Source organism: Balearica regulorum, chromosome 4, assembly GCF_011004875.1.
Source record: "Balearica regulorum gibbericeps isolate bBalReg1 chromosome 4, bBalReg1.pri, whole genome shotgun sequence".
In the NCBI taxonomy this organism is placed as follows: Eukaryota; Metazoa; Chordata; class Aves; order Gruiformes; family Gruidae; genus Balearica; species Balearica regulorum.
The window spans coordinates 6307744-6324434 of record NC_046187.1 but is presented as its reverse complement, the minus strand read 5'-3'; the positions used below and the strand labels follow the sequence as shown (position 1 = coordinate 6324434).

Below are 16691 nucleotides of genomic sequence, written 5' to 3'. Positions count from 1 at the left end.
TCATAGTTCCAGTTTCTGTGTTTTATGAATTAATTTGCTCATCTCTTCTTTTCTTCTGTTCCCCTTCTCTTTTCTCCGTCTTTCTGCTTTTGAGGGGAGTTCACAGCTTCCCTGGTTCTCACTTCTCTTTTCTAAATAACCTCACTTTCCTACACCCAGGTTTCTTCTTTCCAGTGCAGCCTGCCATCCCAATTTTCATTCAGTAGCTCTTTGACTGTCCCATTTTTCTTGACTGTATTACAAGAATGCCTGAGGGCTTTTAAAAGTATAAATATATACTCGTGTAATGACATCAGATAGCTTCTTCCCTCCAGCTCCTGGAATAGTATATGTACAATAGAAATAGGCCCAACACAACCCACAGCACTGGAAGTCCACCTGGAGTGAGAGCTGATCCCAGTCGATCCTGGATCATGCACAATGTCTGGAATCTGTGAGCAGTTTGGTTACTAGCATCCAGAAAGTCTGTTGAATGTGTATGAGCTGATGTTTTTCAAAGACTTATAGTTTGACCAGACTGACTTATGAATAGAATCTTCCAGATTTGGTTAATGTTTCTAGTAGTAACGCTAGAAGGCATGAGATCAGGCTTCCCTGTGTAGTGCTTGGCCAGATATCAGGAAGAAAACTTATTTTCACCTCTCATTTATGTGAACTACAATCTGGTAAGCACAAATATTGCCTTCCTTAAATCATCAGCTTGAATGCCTATGGTGTATAGTATTAATTACTACTGAAAGTAGTATGGTAGTTTTGCTTTCATTTTATATATATGCTGAAGTGAGTTGTGAGGGATTTCTGAAGAGAAGTGATGTCTTATATAAAGTTAAAACCCCCACCAGTCTTGACTATGCTAACAAAACAGAAATGGCCTGTGGCATTGAACCTCTAAGTGCGTTTAGATTGCAGACAAGCAAGCATGAAGGCAGAAGGATCACCATAAGGACTACTTCTTGTCAATACATGGGCAAATGACAAAGGACAAAATAAGTAATTATTCTCATAGCCACAGGAGAAGTGGAAGCTACAAATAACCAACGTAGTGAAATTCTGTTACCTTTTTGTTTTCTCATTAGGTACATTGAAGAAAGTCCATCTCTGAGACGTATGACCATGATGAGGGAAAAGGGAAGGCGACAGGCCATTAGAGGCCCAGCGTTCATGTTCAACAACAGGGGCACCAGCCTTACGGCTGAAGAAGAGCGCTTTCTAGATGCAGCAGAGTATGGGAACATACCTGTGGTGCGCAAAATGCTGGAGGAGTCAAAAACACTGAATGTCAACTGTGTTGACTACATGGGCCAAAACGCCTTGCAGCTTGCTGTAGGGAATGAACATTTGGAAGTGACAGAACTTCTGTTAAAAAAAGAGAACTTGGCACGGATTGGAGATGCCCTGCTGCTCGCAATCAGCAAGGGCTACATTAGGATAGTGGAAGCAATTTTGAATCATCCTGGGTTTTCAGTAAATAAGCGACTGACCCTGAGCCCTTGTGAGCAGGAGCTCCAGGATGATGATTTTTATTCCTATGATGAAGACGGTACCCGCTTTTCTCCAGATATCACTCCCATAATTTTAGCTGCCCACTGCCAAAAATACGAAGTCGTGCACATGCTATTGATGAAAGGAGCAAGGATAGAAAGACCTCATGATTATTTCTGCAAATGTAATGACTGTACAGAGAAGCAAAAACATGATTCTTTCAGTCACTCTAGGTCAAGAATAAATGCATACAAAGGACTGGCTAGTCCAGCTTATCTGTCCCTCTCCAGTGAAGATCCAGTACTCACTGCTCTAGAACTCAGCAATGAACTTGCCAAGTTGGCCAACATTGAAAAAGAATTCAAGGTAATGGTGTTTCTCTCTGTCTTTGTTACTGTTTTAAAGTTGCTGCTACTTCATGATGTCCTTAGATGCTTGAAATTATTTCCTGTGTCTTTACTTTTTCAATTGCAAATGCTTTCATGATATTTATTGTCTCTCTTGTTCTTGATTTTGAGTTTTCAATACATAAGTCTTTAAAAAAGAATTTCTAATGGAATGAAATTCCTTTTACACCTACTGTGTACGGAGAAAATTGGAAAAAGGGACAGTGTGTATTCTGACAACCTTGCAGCAGATGGAAAACAATTTTGGCTGCTGTAGCAAAGATCGTTTTTAGTTACAAATACTGAGTAGTATAAGTGCAGAAAACAGAAACGTTATGCTTTTCTTGAGCATACTGCTGCATTGACCTTATTCCCTCTCTTTTATTTGTACTAATTTTGAATGATGTCTCCAAATTGTTAAGAATACGTGAAGTGGGGGTTTTTGACATGCTTTTTAGAAATGTCACTTGTTCAAAACCAGCTATTTGATTACAGTTGTATGTCCTATTATCTGTTTTTAAGCTGTATCTGGTTCTGTATGTCAGTGCCCTGACTTTTCCATGTATTTCAGCTTTTCCATCAGAGAATTAATGGCTTAGTTAACTGTTGCCCAGCGTTTTCTTTAAAATGATTTTGCAGTTCTGTTGAATACCTTGAAAAGTACAGTAACACCCACTTTCTCCTTCGCCTGTCCCTCTGTCCCCCAACCAAACCCCACAAAAAATCAAACATCAGTAAGTAGACTGCATGCAATAAAAAAGCTCAGCTTGGGGAATGACAGATTGTTCCCAGGGAGTATTAACAGTGTTGTATCTAGTTTTAACAAAAAATTTAATGGATTTCAGCAGGGTCAGTGTTGGGTAACACTTGTTTGTTTAATATCTTCATAAATTATTGAGGGAGGCAAAAGATACATTAACCTTTTCAAATAACAGCAAGCACTGGTAACACTGTGGAGTATTTGGAAGAAATATTCAACAACCTGGAGAAATACAGGCAGAAATCAATATAATGAACTTTACCAGAAGAGGAAGAAACAGTTTTAGACTCCTGAGAAAGAATAGCTCCAGATATAGCTGAGTGTGTTGGTTTTGCGTGGCAAGGTTTTGGTAGCGGGGGGGCTACAGGGGTGGCTTCTGTGAGAAGCTGCTAGAAGCTTCCCCTGTGTCTGACAGAGCCAATGCCAGCCGGCTCCAAGACGGACCCGCCGCTGGCCAAGGCCAAGCCAATCAGCGCCTCTGTGATAACATATTTAAGAAAGACAAAAACAGTTAGAGAGAGCTTTTGCAGCCAGAGAGAGGAGTGAGAAGATGTAAGAACATCTGCAGACACCAAGGTCAGTGAAGAAGGAGGGGGAGGAGGTGCTCCAGGCGCCGGAGCAAGATCCCCCTGCAGCCCGTGGTGAAGACCATGGTGAAGCAGGCTGTTCCCCTGCAGCCCATGGAGGGAGGATGAGGGGGTGTAGAGATTCCACCTGCAGCCCGTGGAGGACCCCACGCCGGAGCAGGTGGAGACACCTGAAGGAGGCTGTGACCCCGTGGGAAGCCCGCGCTGGAGCAAGCTCCTGGCAGGACCTGTGGAGCCGTGGAGAGAGGAGCCCACGCCAGAGCAGGTTCGCTGACAGGACTTGTGACCCTGTGGGGGACCCACGCTGGAGCAGTTTGCTCCTGAAGGTCTGCACCCCGTGGAGGAGACTCACGTTGGAGAAGGCCGTGAAGGACTGTCTCCCGTGAGAGGGACTCCATGCTGGAGCAGGGGAATGATGAGAGGAGTCCTCCCCCTGAGGAAGACAAAGCGGCAGAAACACCGCGTGATGAACTGACCGTAACCCCCACTCCCCGTCCCCCTGTGCCGCTGAGGGGGGCGGAGGTTGAAGCCGGGAGTGAAGTTGAGCCCGGGAAGATGGGAGGGGTGGGGGGAGGTGTTTTAAGATTTTGGTTTTATTTCTCATTCCTCTACTCTGTTTTGCTTAGTAATAAATAAGATGAATTCCCTCTCTAAGTTCGGTCTGGTTTGCTCGTGATGATAATTAGAGAATGATCTCTCCCTGTCCTTATCTCGACCCGTAAGTTTTACCTTTTCTCCCCTGTCTAATGAAAGAGGGGAGTGATAGAGCGGCTCTGGTGGGCACCTGGCCCTCAGCCAGGGTCAACCCACCACAGTTCTTTTTGGCGCCCAACGTGGGGCACGAGAAAATCGAGATAAGGATAGTAATGGGAAGAGGTAACGGGCAAAACATTGACTGAACGTAACTTGAGAGTGATATAGTGGTGAAGGGACTAGAGGTAGATTTTGTGTGTAGATTGTCCACTCCTGTTTGGTGTTGTGATAGTGTTGTTTTGATGTTGGTGTGTGGAATTCTTTTTTCTTTTCCTTTGTTGATGTGATTAGTGTTTGTGAAGTTTTGTGTTGAATGTATATTTTAATGATAATTCTTAAATATGTGATTCACAGAGGCGAGGGGTGGAATGTGTTGGTTTTGCGTGGCAAGGTTTTGGTAGCGGGGGGGCTACAGGGGTGGCTTCTGTGAGAAGCTGCTAGAAGCTTCCCCTGTGTCTGACAGAGCCAATGCCAGCCGGCTCCAAGACGGACCCGCCGCTGGCCAAGGCCAAGCCAATCAGCGCCTCTGTGATAACATATTTAAGAAAGACAAAAACAGTTAGAGAGAGCTTTTGCAGCCAGAGAGAGGAGTGAGAAGATGTAAGAACATCTGCAGACACCAAGGTCAGTGAAGAAGGAGGGGGAGGAGGTGCTCCAGGCGCCGGAGCAAGATCCCCCTGCAGCCCGTGGTGAAGACCATGGTGAAGCAGGCTGTTCCCCTGCAGCCCATGGAGGGAGGATGAGGGGGTGTAGAGATTCCACCTGCAGCCCGTGGAGGACCCCACGCCGGAGCAGGTGGAGACACCTGAAGGAGGCTGTGACCCCGTGGGAAGCCCGCGCTGGAGCAAGCTCCTGGCAGGACCTGTGGAGCCGTGGAGAGAGGAGCCCACGCCAGAGCAGGTTCGCTGACAGGACTTGTGACCCTGTGGGGGACCCACGCTGGAGCAGTTTGCTCCTGAAGGTCTGCACCCCGTGGAGGAGACTCACGTTGGAGAAGGCCGTGAAGGACTGTCTCCCGTGAGAGGGACTCCATGCTGGAGCAGGGGAATGATGAGAGGAGTCCTCCCCCTGAGGAAGACAAAGCGGCAGAAACACCGCGTGATGAACTGACCGTAACCCCCACTCCCCGTCCCCCTGTGCCGCTGAGGGGGGCGGAGGTTGAAGCCGGGAGTGAAGTTGAGCCCGGGAAGATGGGAGGGGTGGGGGGAGGTGTTTTAAGATTTTGGTTTTATTTCTCATTCCTCTACTCTGTTTTGCTTAGTAATAAATAAGATGAATTCCCTCTCTAAGTTCGGTCTGGTTTGCTCGTGATGATAATTAGAGAATGATCTCTCCCTGTCCTTATCTCGACCCGTAAGTTTTACCTTTTCTCCCCTGTCTAATGAAAGAGGGGAGTGATAGAGCGGCTCTGGTGGGCACCTGGCCCTCAGCCAGGGTCAACCCACCACACTGAGTTAAAATATAATTTAAAAATAAGGTTTCAGTGCTGAGAAGGATTCATGTATTACACCATGTGCTAATGAAGTGTAAAAGTGAGCTTAAATCTTGCTTCTCCTTCCTTTGCTGAAGGAACCCCCTCGTACCATGCTGCTTCTTGTATAATTCGGCAAATGGATTGAGTACTGCCTCAATGTATTTATTCAGCAGTATAGGAAAAATGTCAAATTTTGTTTTCCTCTGCTGAAAAGTACTGAACTGGGAAAGCTCTTTGTGAACATAAAATTGAAGAGTTAGAGAATTTTATCACATGCACAGAGCCTGTTGGCTTGTGCGCTTCACACAATCAATTACAGTTACATGCCTCATTTAGAGACCATTATAGAAGGTTGAATCTCTGATGTGTATAACTGTGCTGTTCATCACTGATTCTTTTTCAACTAGGCTGACAACCTGAGAGCCGCTGGGCCTCCAGAGTTGTGTGCCCAAGATAGAGATTTATGGGTTTTCAGAATAACACTTCAGTGGTTGTGGATACAAAACTTTTTTTTTCTTCTTTTCCCTTTTTTCCCTGCAGTTTCTTAGAGATAACTTTTTTCTGGGTTGGCACCTTAGAAACTCGACTATCCATCTTTTTCTTTGTGATACTGCATACAAATTTTGGGTTTATACCTGTGTTTAGAAACACTGGTGGGCTAAGGGAATCAATTTAAGTGTTGTGCGCGTCCCTAGGAACCCAAAATACAATCTCTGCCTCCAAAAGCTAAATTAAGGCAAGTTGTATCATGTTTTTGTAAGGGGAGGATGTAGATGATTAGAACTGAATAGAAAAACAGTAAGAATATGAATTCATGGGAAGCTCCCATGTCATAGGTACTAATACCATGAATATAAACTTCATCAGGAAGAAAAAAAAAAAAAGCTTGATATTCTGGAGGAGAAAAATGATGGTTTTTTGGTTGGACTTCTCACTTCAAACCAGAACTTTATTAATTTACTTTACTTAAAATTACTTTAGTTTTTTAAATGTTAAATTGTCACAGAATAAAATATTCTAGTTTTCAATTTTCTCTTTTTTCTTTTTTTCCTTTTTTTCAACTGTTAGCCTCTATTCATTGGTATTTTGGGATGCCTAAGAACCCAAGAAATCCACTATTTTCAGATTTCAGTATGTTTGGGTAGCACTTACACAGCTGCTAACCTTGCCAGATGTATAAGATAATTCAATTTTGGCACCTACAGTAGAAATTATTCCTAGCTCCTTGCTAGCATGGAAATTTCAGCTTCTCATCAACATCAAAACATTCCAGTGAAATAATTATTCTCCTCATTGACCTCACATCTATCTCTCTTCCTTCTGATTCTTATGCATCTCAGGGCATTCTTTCTGTTTCTACAGAAGTCTGGTAGGAGAATTGCTTGTTCTCCTTTGGCATCAATGGTTGGCTGCCCTTCTTGGGGAGAAGGGGTAGTAGAAGAGGGAGGGAGGAGGAAAATGAAGAGGCAAGGAATTTTTTTAGCATCACCACTAAACCAAGTCCAGGAAGGGCTATGATTTCCCAGCTGATGAGAAGACTGTATTCCACTGGGGCTGTGGGCAGGTATGATGGGGCTGCTTATGTCATGAATGTAATATGAGGTGCCACACTGAGAGCTGTAGAGGTAAAGCAGAAAGCAGCCAGCGCTTCTGTGTCTTACGGAAGCCCACTGTGAGAGCTTGCCACGTTTGATGTAAGTCTAATTTGTAACTGTCTTGTTCAGTGCTTTCTTTTCTATAGGTATGTCATCCAAATGCGTTTTGCTAATAACTGTGTGCTTTGTCATGTCCCGGAGGAGAAGGCTTCTAGTCCAACAGTTGCACCCTCCGTGAGGCAGAATGACTGATAGACTTCTGGTGTACTCTCTTCTGGGATCATCACTGGAAATGCTTAAGTATTCTAATCAAATTCCATCTGTAGCACAACACTGAGCAGAACTGTTTCAGGGTAAAGAAAAATGGACAAAATAGTTCATCTCCCACAGAAAATGGACAAATCTGTTTAAAGGGACTTTTGATGATATTCATGATTTATTCTTAGTATATATGGTACATAAAGGCCCATAGCATTTCCTGTGCACACTTGCAGCAATGCACTTCCTGGATTTGGAGCACTCGTACAGACAATACTTTTGTAGGTGGATTTCCCACAGAGAAAGAATATAGGGTGAACTTATTTAAAAATGCCTGAAGGCAAAGCTTCCTAGTAAATGCTTGCTAAATCAAACCTTGCATCTTCTGCGTATGCAGAGTCCAGTCTGCCTCTATCGCTTATGGTTTACACTAACAAATTCTGATATTCATGTGCAAAGCAGAGTTTGCACGAGTGTATTAGAAATGTGGGAAGGTGGCTTAGGACATTAATTCATGACAGTCAGTTCCCTGTGAATATTTAAAAAACCTTATTAATTACACTGCTTTTTAATTTTTTTTATTTTCCCTTCAGAAGTAAGGAGAAAGGATTCAAAGAAACCAGTGAACCCTCATTTTTTCCTGGAAGATGCAAGAGGCATAGCCACAAATAAGTACTAAAATTGAGTAAAAATAAATGGGGAAACTGGAGCCCTAAAGACCATTTCACTCTACTTTCATCCTCAAGCTTCCTTACTTCCTACTACTTTGTGAAGTCCTTGTTCCAAGCTCCTGTTGCTTATTTTGCTCTTCATCTGTTTCATTGTTGTTTCTTCTTGACATTGTTACCTCTTTTCGTTCTTTGTATCCACTTGTCATCTTCCCCTATTTTCTTCTATTCAGTTCCCTCTTCAGATTTCCTTTTTTTCTTGTCTCCCTTCTAAGTGCTCACCTAATTTTCTTTACTCTTTTTTTTTTTCTTTTTTTTTTTTTACTCTCTATCTTCCTCCCTTTAGGTTCTTTATTGCATTTTCTAATCCTGGTAAGGCATGGCTGGCTTGTCTGAACGTGCTGGTGACTCCTCTTTAGGTCTGGAAACCAGCTAAGGGAACAGCAGAGATTATCAGTGCCTGGCTGTCAAAGCAGCAAGACGTCATTTTAGTGGCTATTATAGCAGCATAGTTCGTTGGTGATCTTAGTCCTCATTCCAGAGATTGACAGCAGGAATTCAGATGACATCAGAAATTCCAGCATGTTTTGAGTCAAAACTGCTACCGAATCGTAAAAAAACCCAAAACCTTTGCTCTTCCATACCTACTGCTATCACACCAATTTCAGTCCCTTAAAGCAGCTGAATAGATTCTCTCCTGTCTGATTTTTAGGGATGTTTTATATGTAGTAGAACTAATTAGAAAGAAAGCAGCATTGTTGATAAAGTTCTGTGTCTAAGATGCAAAAGCAGAATTCTGCTTCACTCTGGGCTTCTTCACTGATTTTGATATTTATAAGGGCTTTTATAACCAATGTGCCTGATTGGGAAGTGTTTTTGAAGTGTATCAAATCTGCTGGTTCGATTCCATCCTTTTGTTGAAAAGGACAAAACCTGTTAAGTTAGAAAAAGTTAGAGTGGTGTTCTACTGGCATCTGTTCTTATGTGTGGATAGAGATCTCTGAGGTGTGCTGCTCCGTACCTGATAGACTGGCTAGGGAAGCTCAGTCTGGAACTGTATCTTGTCTCAATGTAAAAAGAGCCTTCATTACCATAGTTGGAGAATCATGTTTTCCAATCCCAGTAGCACTACAAAATACTTTGCAATACAAATATTCCCACTTCTTATGTTTTTTTCTTCTTCTATTTTTAGCAGACCCTGACCACGGCAGCTTCTGTGGGTTACTAATGTTAATTGATATTTACCCTCCTCCCTGAGAACTTTAAAACTGTTACTGCACAGTGATGGGAGAATTTCTAGCAGTCAGAACAGCTGATGGAACTTTCCTTTGGAGTCACCATAAAAAAAACAGGACAAGATAGCTAAAAAGCCACATGATAGTCTCTGTACATCAGCTTAATGCTGTCCTGTGTAAGCAAACTTGATTCTCTCAGTGAAAATTGCACTAGCTGGTATTGCATTAGAGTATCATAGCAAGGATCAAAAAGATTGTAGTCCTGCTTTATATAGGATAACTCTCTGTTCCCAGTTTTGCTAAAAGCTCCTACTGAAATCAGCGGAAGATGTGGACGTGCATCCAAAAGCGGAATCTGTCACTGTTCCAAGTAAATTTACATAGTGTTATCTCAGCTGAACTAACAAAGAGTGTTCAAGCTTGATCTACGTTTAGGTCCAACTTTTAAAAGGACAGGGCTCAGATCCATAATCATTAGTGCAATTACATGCTTGATTTACATATACAGTTCCTGCAGTTATATATGCAAACTGACTATTTATGTGATCTCAAAACAGCCATTTAATACGTAATACTCAGCATAAAGCTATGATTGCATATAATGTGTGTGAACTAGTTATGCAGTTGTGCTTAGTCACAAACTGCGGTGCTTACAGGAATGTAGCTCTCATGATAGAAAACAGATATATACGTTTTGTTTGACAGCATTTGGTTGCTCAGCATACATTTTCTTTGGCATGGTTAAAAATCTTACGGGTGAAATCAGCTGAAGATTTTTTGTTCTTATGCTTCATTCTTTGCACACAGATTGATATGTTTTTTTGTAAAAGTTCTAGATGAACTCACAAGGTAGTCTTTAATGTTTCGAGTGAGAACAGAATACGCAGAGTTGGGCAGGCTGAGATCCAACCATTGATGTGTGCCAGAGTCTGACGAAACTGCTCGTGAGACGCAGTTCTGCAATTTCAGTCGTCGTCAGTTGTCCATTATGCACTGCTGTCAGCTACGGTATCTGTGAAATGCAGAATATAGGCTGATATTTTTGATGTTACAAAGATGTCTGTGTAACCATTATTTTTTTTGAGAGATATCTCATTTAAGATGATATAGCTAGTAAAACCAGCTGAGTTAGGTTGTGAATTAATTGAAGAAGCACTTTGTTGATCATGGAAGCATAGTCTTTGTATTATGATGAAAAATAGGCAAAGAACCCCATTGTATAAGCAGGTCTATTTGTGCCTTACTCTGGCATACCCCTGAAGATTAGCTTCATGTTAACGAATTGGCAACTTGCACAGTGTGTAGCAGGGCTTTTCAAACATGGATATTCCACATGGGGGATTCTGGTAGCCTTGTTTAGGACAAGGAAGAGATGAGTGATCTGGTGGCTTCATTTATATCTTCTCAAGAGTAAGCAGAGGTGTATGTGGATGATTGAGACCACAGATTCTGGGATTTGCCATTCACACAATACCCTAGAGGTAGAAGATTGTTTGAGAATTGAGTCCCATGGTTACAAGGTGGGTAATGTTTGTCTGTTTAATTCTGTAAAGCAATCATACAGACAGAGATAAAGTTGATTTGCTAATATATAAGTAAAGACCTGGAGAGGGAAATGTGGTAAGTTTTCCTAGCATTAAGATTCAAAGCCCAAATCAGATATTAACAGTGCACATGCTGGAAACCAGTTCTTGTAACAGCATTTGTAAGTAATGTGGCCTGCATTAATCCTTAAATTTGACAGAATAAAACTCAATCCATCATATCTTTAATCTTATCTGGCAGTAAGCATAACTTTTATAAGAAAGAACTTTTATTGTCAAGAAACATGTAGCACTGATAATTTTTAAGTAGAAATGTGAGTAACTCTTGGGTAGTAGGCAAATAGTCCATGCAAAGCAGTCCAGGAACCAGCAGGGCTATTCACAGAGCGGAGAGGTGTATTTTTTTGCGGTGCCAGTGAGAGCTGTGAGGGCAGGAGCTTTGCACACTCTGCCAGGATCAGTCAGGAGCTCTGACACGCTTGTGGGGATGAGTGTTATGAGATTCATGAGAGAACAGCAAAATGAAACGATCTGCAGTCTGTTGAAATAGCAGTCTTCGTGCGATACTACTGCAATCGCAATTTGTCCCCCTTTTTGCCAAAGTAAGGTGATTTTACACCACTTTGCTATTTGTAGGCAGTATTTCACAATTGTAACTGCCAGTGAAATGTACTCAGTTTGTACTAATTGAGAAAATTATGTTAATTGATCTTTTAAACTGTGTGTGACTATAGTAGAAACTTGAACGTTTACATTTTACGAACCTGATGCTAGGCTGTACTTGTGTACTTGCATGTGTGTGACACTTGGTTATAAAACAGAAGGAAATAAAATTAGATTTTCCTGACTTTCGTATTGGAAGTTGTTAGAGAAGTAACTTCTTGGTAATGTAACTTTTGGTATTACATTTCTGTGTTATTTTAAGGAAAAATGGAATAGTTAAATGGTAAAAAAAAAATAAAAATGGAGTGAACCTTTAGCAAGAGTAACTATTATTATTTCCTTTTTAGAAGTCCCCTATTTTTCTTTCTCTTTCTTCACATTTAGCAAAGGAATGGGAAAAGACCTTGTAAGTGAAGCTACTCCCTGCAACTGGACAGCCCATGTTCATTCAAGCAAGAACAAAATTTGGGTTGTGTTACGTCATAAAGCACTTGAATAATACAAAACCATTGAAACCAAACTTTATTAAACCTTAATGAGATGTCACCTTTGAGCGTAGGATAGATCGAAATAATACTAAAACAAAGACTTCTTTTTTTTCTTGTAACATTACAAGAGAAAGAATGCAGTTTCTCTTTCAGCTGTGTAGTACTACTGCTGAAGTAGTGTATCCTCCCATGCACTGCGAATAGCGGATTTACAGCTATGTTAGTGTTAAAGAAAAATTGATTACCAGTCTTACTCCTTTTAATTTAACATTATGCTGTATATGGTGATTGTCATGCTTTTTGCTCAGCTGTCTCAGTAAATGCCTTTCTTTAGCTGTAGTGAAATGCATAAGCAACTCTTGCTTGAAATTGGAAATTTAAGGGTGAGTGTTCAAGTTCTTACAGATACACAATAATTCTGTTGTGAAAACAACTTAATATAAACAGTTTATAGGACTTCAGTAAACTGAAGGCAAAGTATTGGGTTTGACTTTACTAGGATTGTCTTTAGTCTCTACTTTGTCTTCAAGAAAGACAAAAAAAGAAGAAAATCCCCATCTTTTTACATAGTCTTACCTCTTTGTACTTTGCTTAATAGCCTTTACAAACCTGAGTTCTAGCAGTTTATACTTGTAGTTCTTGGCCTCTATGATGAAACTTTCTTGACTAGAATGTCAAGAAAGACTGTTCACCTTTGTCTTTTTTAAAACTGCTATTCTAGCCAGCATTCTGGAGTCTTCCTCTGCAAGGCTTTTGTCTTTGTAGGATCCAGTGTCTAATCACTTTCACATCTTTTACTTAAAAGCCTTCTCTACGTTCAGACCTCCATGCTTATAAGTACGTTTCACTTCCTTGACTAGTTTTCTTACCAGACTTTGCCTTTTTAAGGTCTTAAATCTTAGTCATCAATATGCTTGCTTATCCTTTCACTGAATTTAATCATGCATCCCAGTATTATTTTTATAATTGGCTCTTCTATACTATTCTCCTTGGTTACTAAAACCAAATCTAAAATAGCCTTACATCCCGTTGGTTCACTGACAACTGAATTAATTTGTCATCTATGACCAAAGGAAATAACTGGGTCTTGTTTAGGTCTCTGATTAGGACTGGTTGTTTCCAAGTCTGTATCTGGGATATTAGGCTCCCATAATAACACAATTCCTAGTAGTGTTTGTTTATCACCAGTAATGTTTCATTTTGTTTCATATCTGAATCTGACCTATGGGACTGATAGCTGACTCCTGCAATTATCCTATGCAGCCTCTTTTCCTAAAATAATTTGAAACCACTCAGAGCACATTAGTTTCTCTATCCCATTTTATAGATGCTAAGTTAAAAAAATAACAAAATTAGCAGAACAAGGAGGGAAAAGTTAGTTAGGCAAGGGAGTAATAGTAAGGGTTTCAGAAAAAAAAAAATTGAGATTAACTGAGAAAATTATGAGGGCAGAAGCAGTAAGGAAGCATTTCTGAGAAGGCAGGAACCACAAAGGAAAAATCTGTACCCTCCACAAGTGATTTTAAAAAAGGTGGTGTCTGAAAATTAACAGTAGACACACAAAAACAGAGAGGCAGAGGACTCGGACTAGTCTTCTAATGGCCTAGTGAGGGGGAAAAAATGAAGAAAAGCTGTGGAATAATTAAAAAAGAAGGCTATGCTATTTTCAGTTGGGCACTGAAACACTTGATAAAACAAGGTTAAATTGGCAGGTTCAGCCAAGTTTCCTCCTCCCACTGTAGCCTCATGTGAGGAAATCAGAGTCTGCGTCTCAGATAAAGAAGTCCTAGAAGTCTAACTGGAAGGATGTGGACGCATAAATGAAGACCAAGTTTTCTAGTGAAATAGATACCAGATAAGAGCTTATAGGTCATGTCACAGAGATGGTGGGAGACATACACAAGCATAAACAAAAGTGCAAGCAAAGATTCACATGTGCGTGCTTTATAGAGTTATCTTAAAATTTTGAAATGTAGCCACAGATGTTTTGTCAGAAGAGAGAAGAAATTAGATTGTAAATCTTTGTGATGTTGATGTATACGAGCAAATGAGAAGTTTAAAGGTAGCACCTCAAAGACAGATATAAGATTGCTTGTAAGGAGGCAACAAAAAGAGTAAGGATGAAGAACACAGAACTTGGGAGCAGCATGCCAGACATAAGGTATGAATGTAGCGAAAGCAGTGCCACTGCACCCTAGGTGCAGTAGTTTAGTAGCTGCACAGAAAGGATCACAGCACATGGGCATCACTCAACATAGTCCCAAAGTGTTGGAGGCTGAGGAAAGATAGAAACATTAAAGAAAGACCAGCAAAAAGTAGTTGTTTTTTTGCATCACACAGTAAGACTTCACAGCTATTGTCAACAAGCTGCAAGTCTGGAAATGGCCAATGATACTGTGCAAAAATGGAAGTAGTGAGGGGTAAAGAAGAAATGCTTTACTAAAAGATTAGGTTCTGAAAAGAATCTGAATGGGAAGAGGGGGAAGTTGTTTTTGAATAACTGAGTAAACAAATGTTTGCTTTATATACTTTCAAAAGGTAACACGGGCAGAACTATTGACTCCAGCAGTAATGGAAGGGAAAGCTGATGGAGTGAGAGCAAACAAGAGGGACATTTAAGTAATAGGTGATTTTGGGAAGAGGGGTGGTTTGTGACAGATACAGACAGGGAAGTGAAGGAGAGAGGAAGAGGAAGGTGGACAGAGCTCTTGAAGGGTTGAGGTTTACAGAAATGTCTCTCTGTAGTTCAGCTCTGTTGTCAGTGGAAAGGTGGTCTCTTAGAGAATGACTCAGGAGCCCGGTATCTTTGAACTGTCTTTTGAAGAAACTGGTTTCTTTGTTGCCTATACAGGAAATTTGGGGTATTTTGCCCACAACACTGGTGTCCAAGTTCATGCCACAGTTATTCTATGCAGTTACTTTGTAACCCACTGTACATACTGTTGGGTGTGAAGTGGTTCCAAGGATAAGTGGGAAGCAGAAGGGGGGGGGAAAGGGAGGAAATTAATATGGCATACATCAGAGTAAAGAGTAAGCAGCCATTTTAGCAGCGTAGAAAGAGCAGAAATATATTTGTAGCCTGGGAGGCAAACCTGTAAGAATGATTTTGTTAATTGTCTGCAAAGTTTTTGCAAGGGTGAGGTTAGTATTTCAGGAGTTCTGGTCTTGGTTTGTTTGTGCAGTTCTTGTCCATTCAACTTCCCCTTGCTGCCCATCTGGGTTATTTTCATCATGCTATTATGTAGTGTTCCCCTGCTCTGTTAAACAACTGTCATAATCTTCTGTTCAAGTAGCTACCTTGTGTAAGAGAAGAAATTACTCCATTATACAAGAGCTCAGTCATGTCTGATACACTCCTAACTTGACATAGTGTGTAAAAGTCACACACTATTAATTTTTAGCAACTTGTACAGGTACTTTTGACCATTGACTCTTAAGCACATTTGTCATGGGCCATTTTCTCTAACCTTTCTGTTTCAGAATGACTATCGCAAGCTGTCTATGCAATGCAAGGATTTTGTGGTTGGTGTTCTTGATCTTTGCCGAGACTCAGAAGAAGTGGAAGCCATTCTGAATGGGGATTTAAACTCGGAGCCAGTTGAAGCACAGAGACACAGAGCATCACTGAGCCGTGTGAAGCTGGCCATTAAGTATGAAGTCAAAAAGGTAACTCCTCATAGCCAGTGCTTTCAGACGGTGTAATAGGAACACAATGGCATCTCATTATTCCACAGGTGTTATGAACCGGTGGTCAGATGCATTACTGAGATGTAGTGTGTGTAATCAGGTTTCTCACAAGGCAGAAGCTGGCAGAAGGAGACTGCAGTGGAGGAGTTTAGTTTTATCTCCTTTCCACAGCAAAGAATTGGCAGGAGATTTTAATGACATAAATCAACTGTGCTAGTGAGGTTGTACACAGTTGGTCAGATCTTTCTCCTGATTAAGCCAAAAGAAGAGATTTCAGTGGAGCCAGATTTTCACTCAGTGAATGTAAGGATGTGTCTTCCTGCTGGGCTGCGTGATAATATCTAATCCAAAGAGAGGACTATCCTTCTGAAAGTGTTGGTTTCAACCAATGAAAATAACTGGTTTGTTCATTATTTCTTTTTACTACCCTTGCTTTCTGCCTTAAGTAACTTATTCGGGCAAGTAAGTTCTAGGAGGTCTTGCAGCTTTCTGCTAGTATTTCTATCAACACATAGGGGGTTTTTGGGTGTTTGTTGTTCGGGGTTTTTTTGGTTTGTTTTTTTTTTTTTTTTAAATAAAGATCTTCCTTTTACTACTTTGAAAAAGGAAAAGAGAATATCTAAGTTGTCAGTAAGTATATATTTTTAAAATTTATTTTAAAATATGACAATAAATCAAACAGCTCATCTGCAACTGTGTGGGTTGTAGTGAGAAATTCTACCTGATTTACTGTGCGTGTTCCTTTACAAATATTTTAAAATTCAGGCCTGAAAATGTATGGAATATATTTGTGGCTAGTTGATCAGTTCATTTCAGTTCTTTATCTTAGCACCTGTATATATCAGTGTTTTGTAAAATGCAATGTATTTTCAGTTGACGCCCCTCTCAAAGTAATTTTTAATAAGTAGTTATTCTGTGAATGAATGTTACATGTTGAAAAATGGAGCTGTGTATCACACCTTTGCCATAATCCATATCCACTTATCATAGCAGTTTTCAATATAGAGCTATGTTGTTCTTTTCAAGATCCCAGTACCCTAGCACAGAAAATAGTTAATACTGTGTCCTGCTGTGAGAGGACTCAAGAAATACGGCAATGCCTATGCATTAT

The 16691-nt window shown here is 40.7% G+C and overlaps 1 protein-coding gene and 1 long non-coding RNA gene across 2 annotated transcripts in view; one reads left to right on the top strand and one right to left on the bottom strand.

Moving 5' to 3' along the window:
* TRPC3 (transient receptor potential cation channel subfamily C member 3) overlaps window positions 1-16691 on the top strand; it is a 44830-nt gene that overhangs the window by 8488 nt on the left and 19651 nt on the right. Inside the window, exons 2-3 of the mRNA XM_075751051.1 lie at window positions 1077-1848; window positions 15374-15559. Coding sequence (XP_075607166.1) covers window positions 1077-1848; window positions 15374-15559 — 958 coding nt within the window. The remainder of the gene's footprint in view (window positions 1-1076; window positions 1849-15373; window positions 15560-16691) is intronic.
* LOC142601647 (uncharacterized) overlaps window positions 5013-16691 on the bottom strand; it is a 195592-nt gene continuing 183913 nt past the window's right edge. Inside the window, exon 4 of the long non-coding RNA XR_012835181.1 lies at window positions 5013-5036. This is a non-coding gene — a long non-coding RNA (uncharacterized LOC142601647). The remainder of the gene's footprint in view (window positions 5037-16691) is intronic.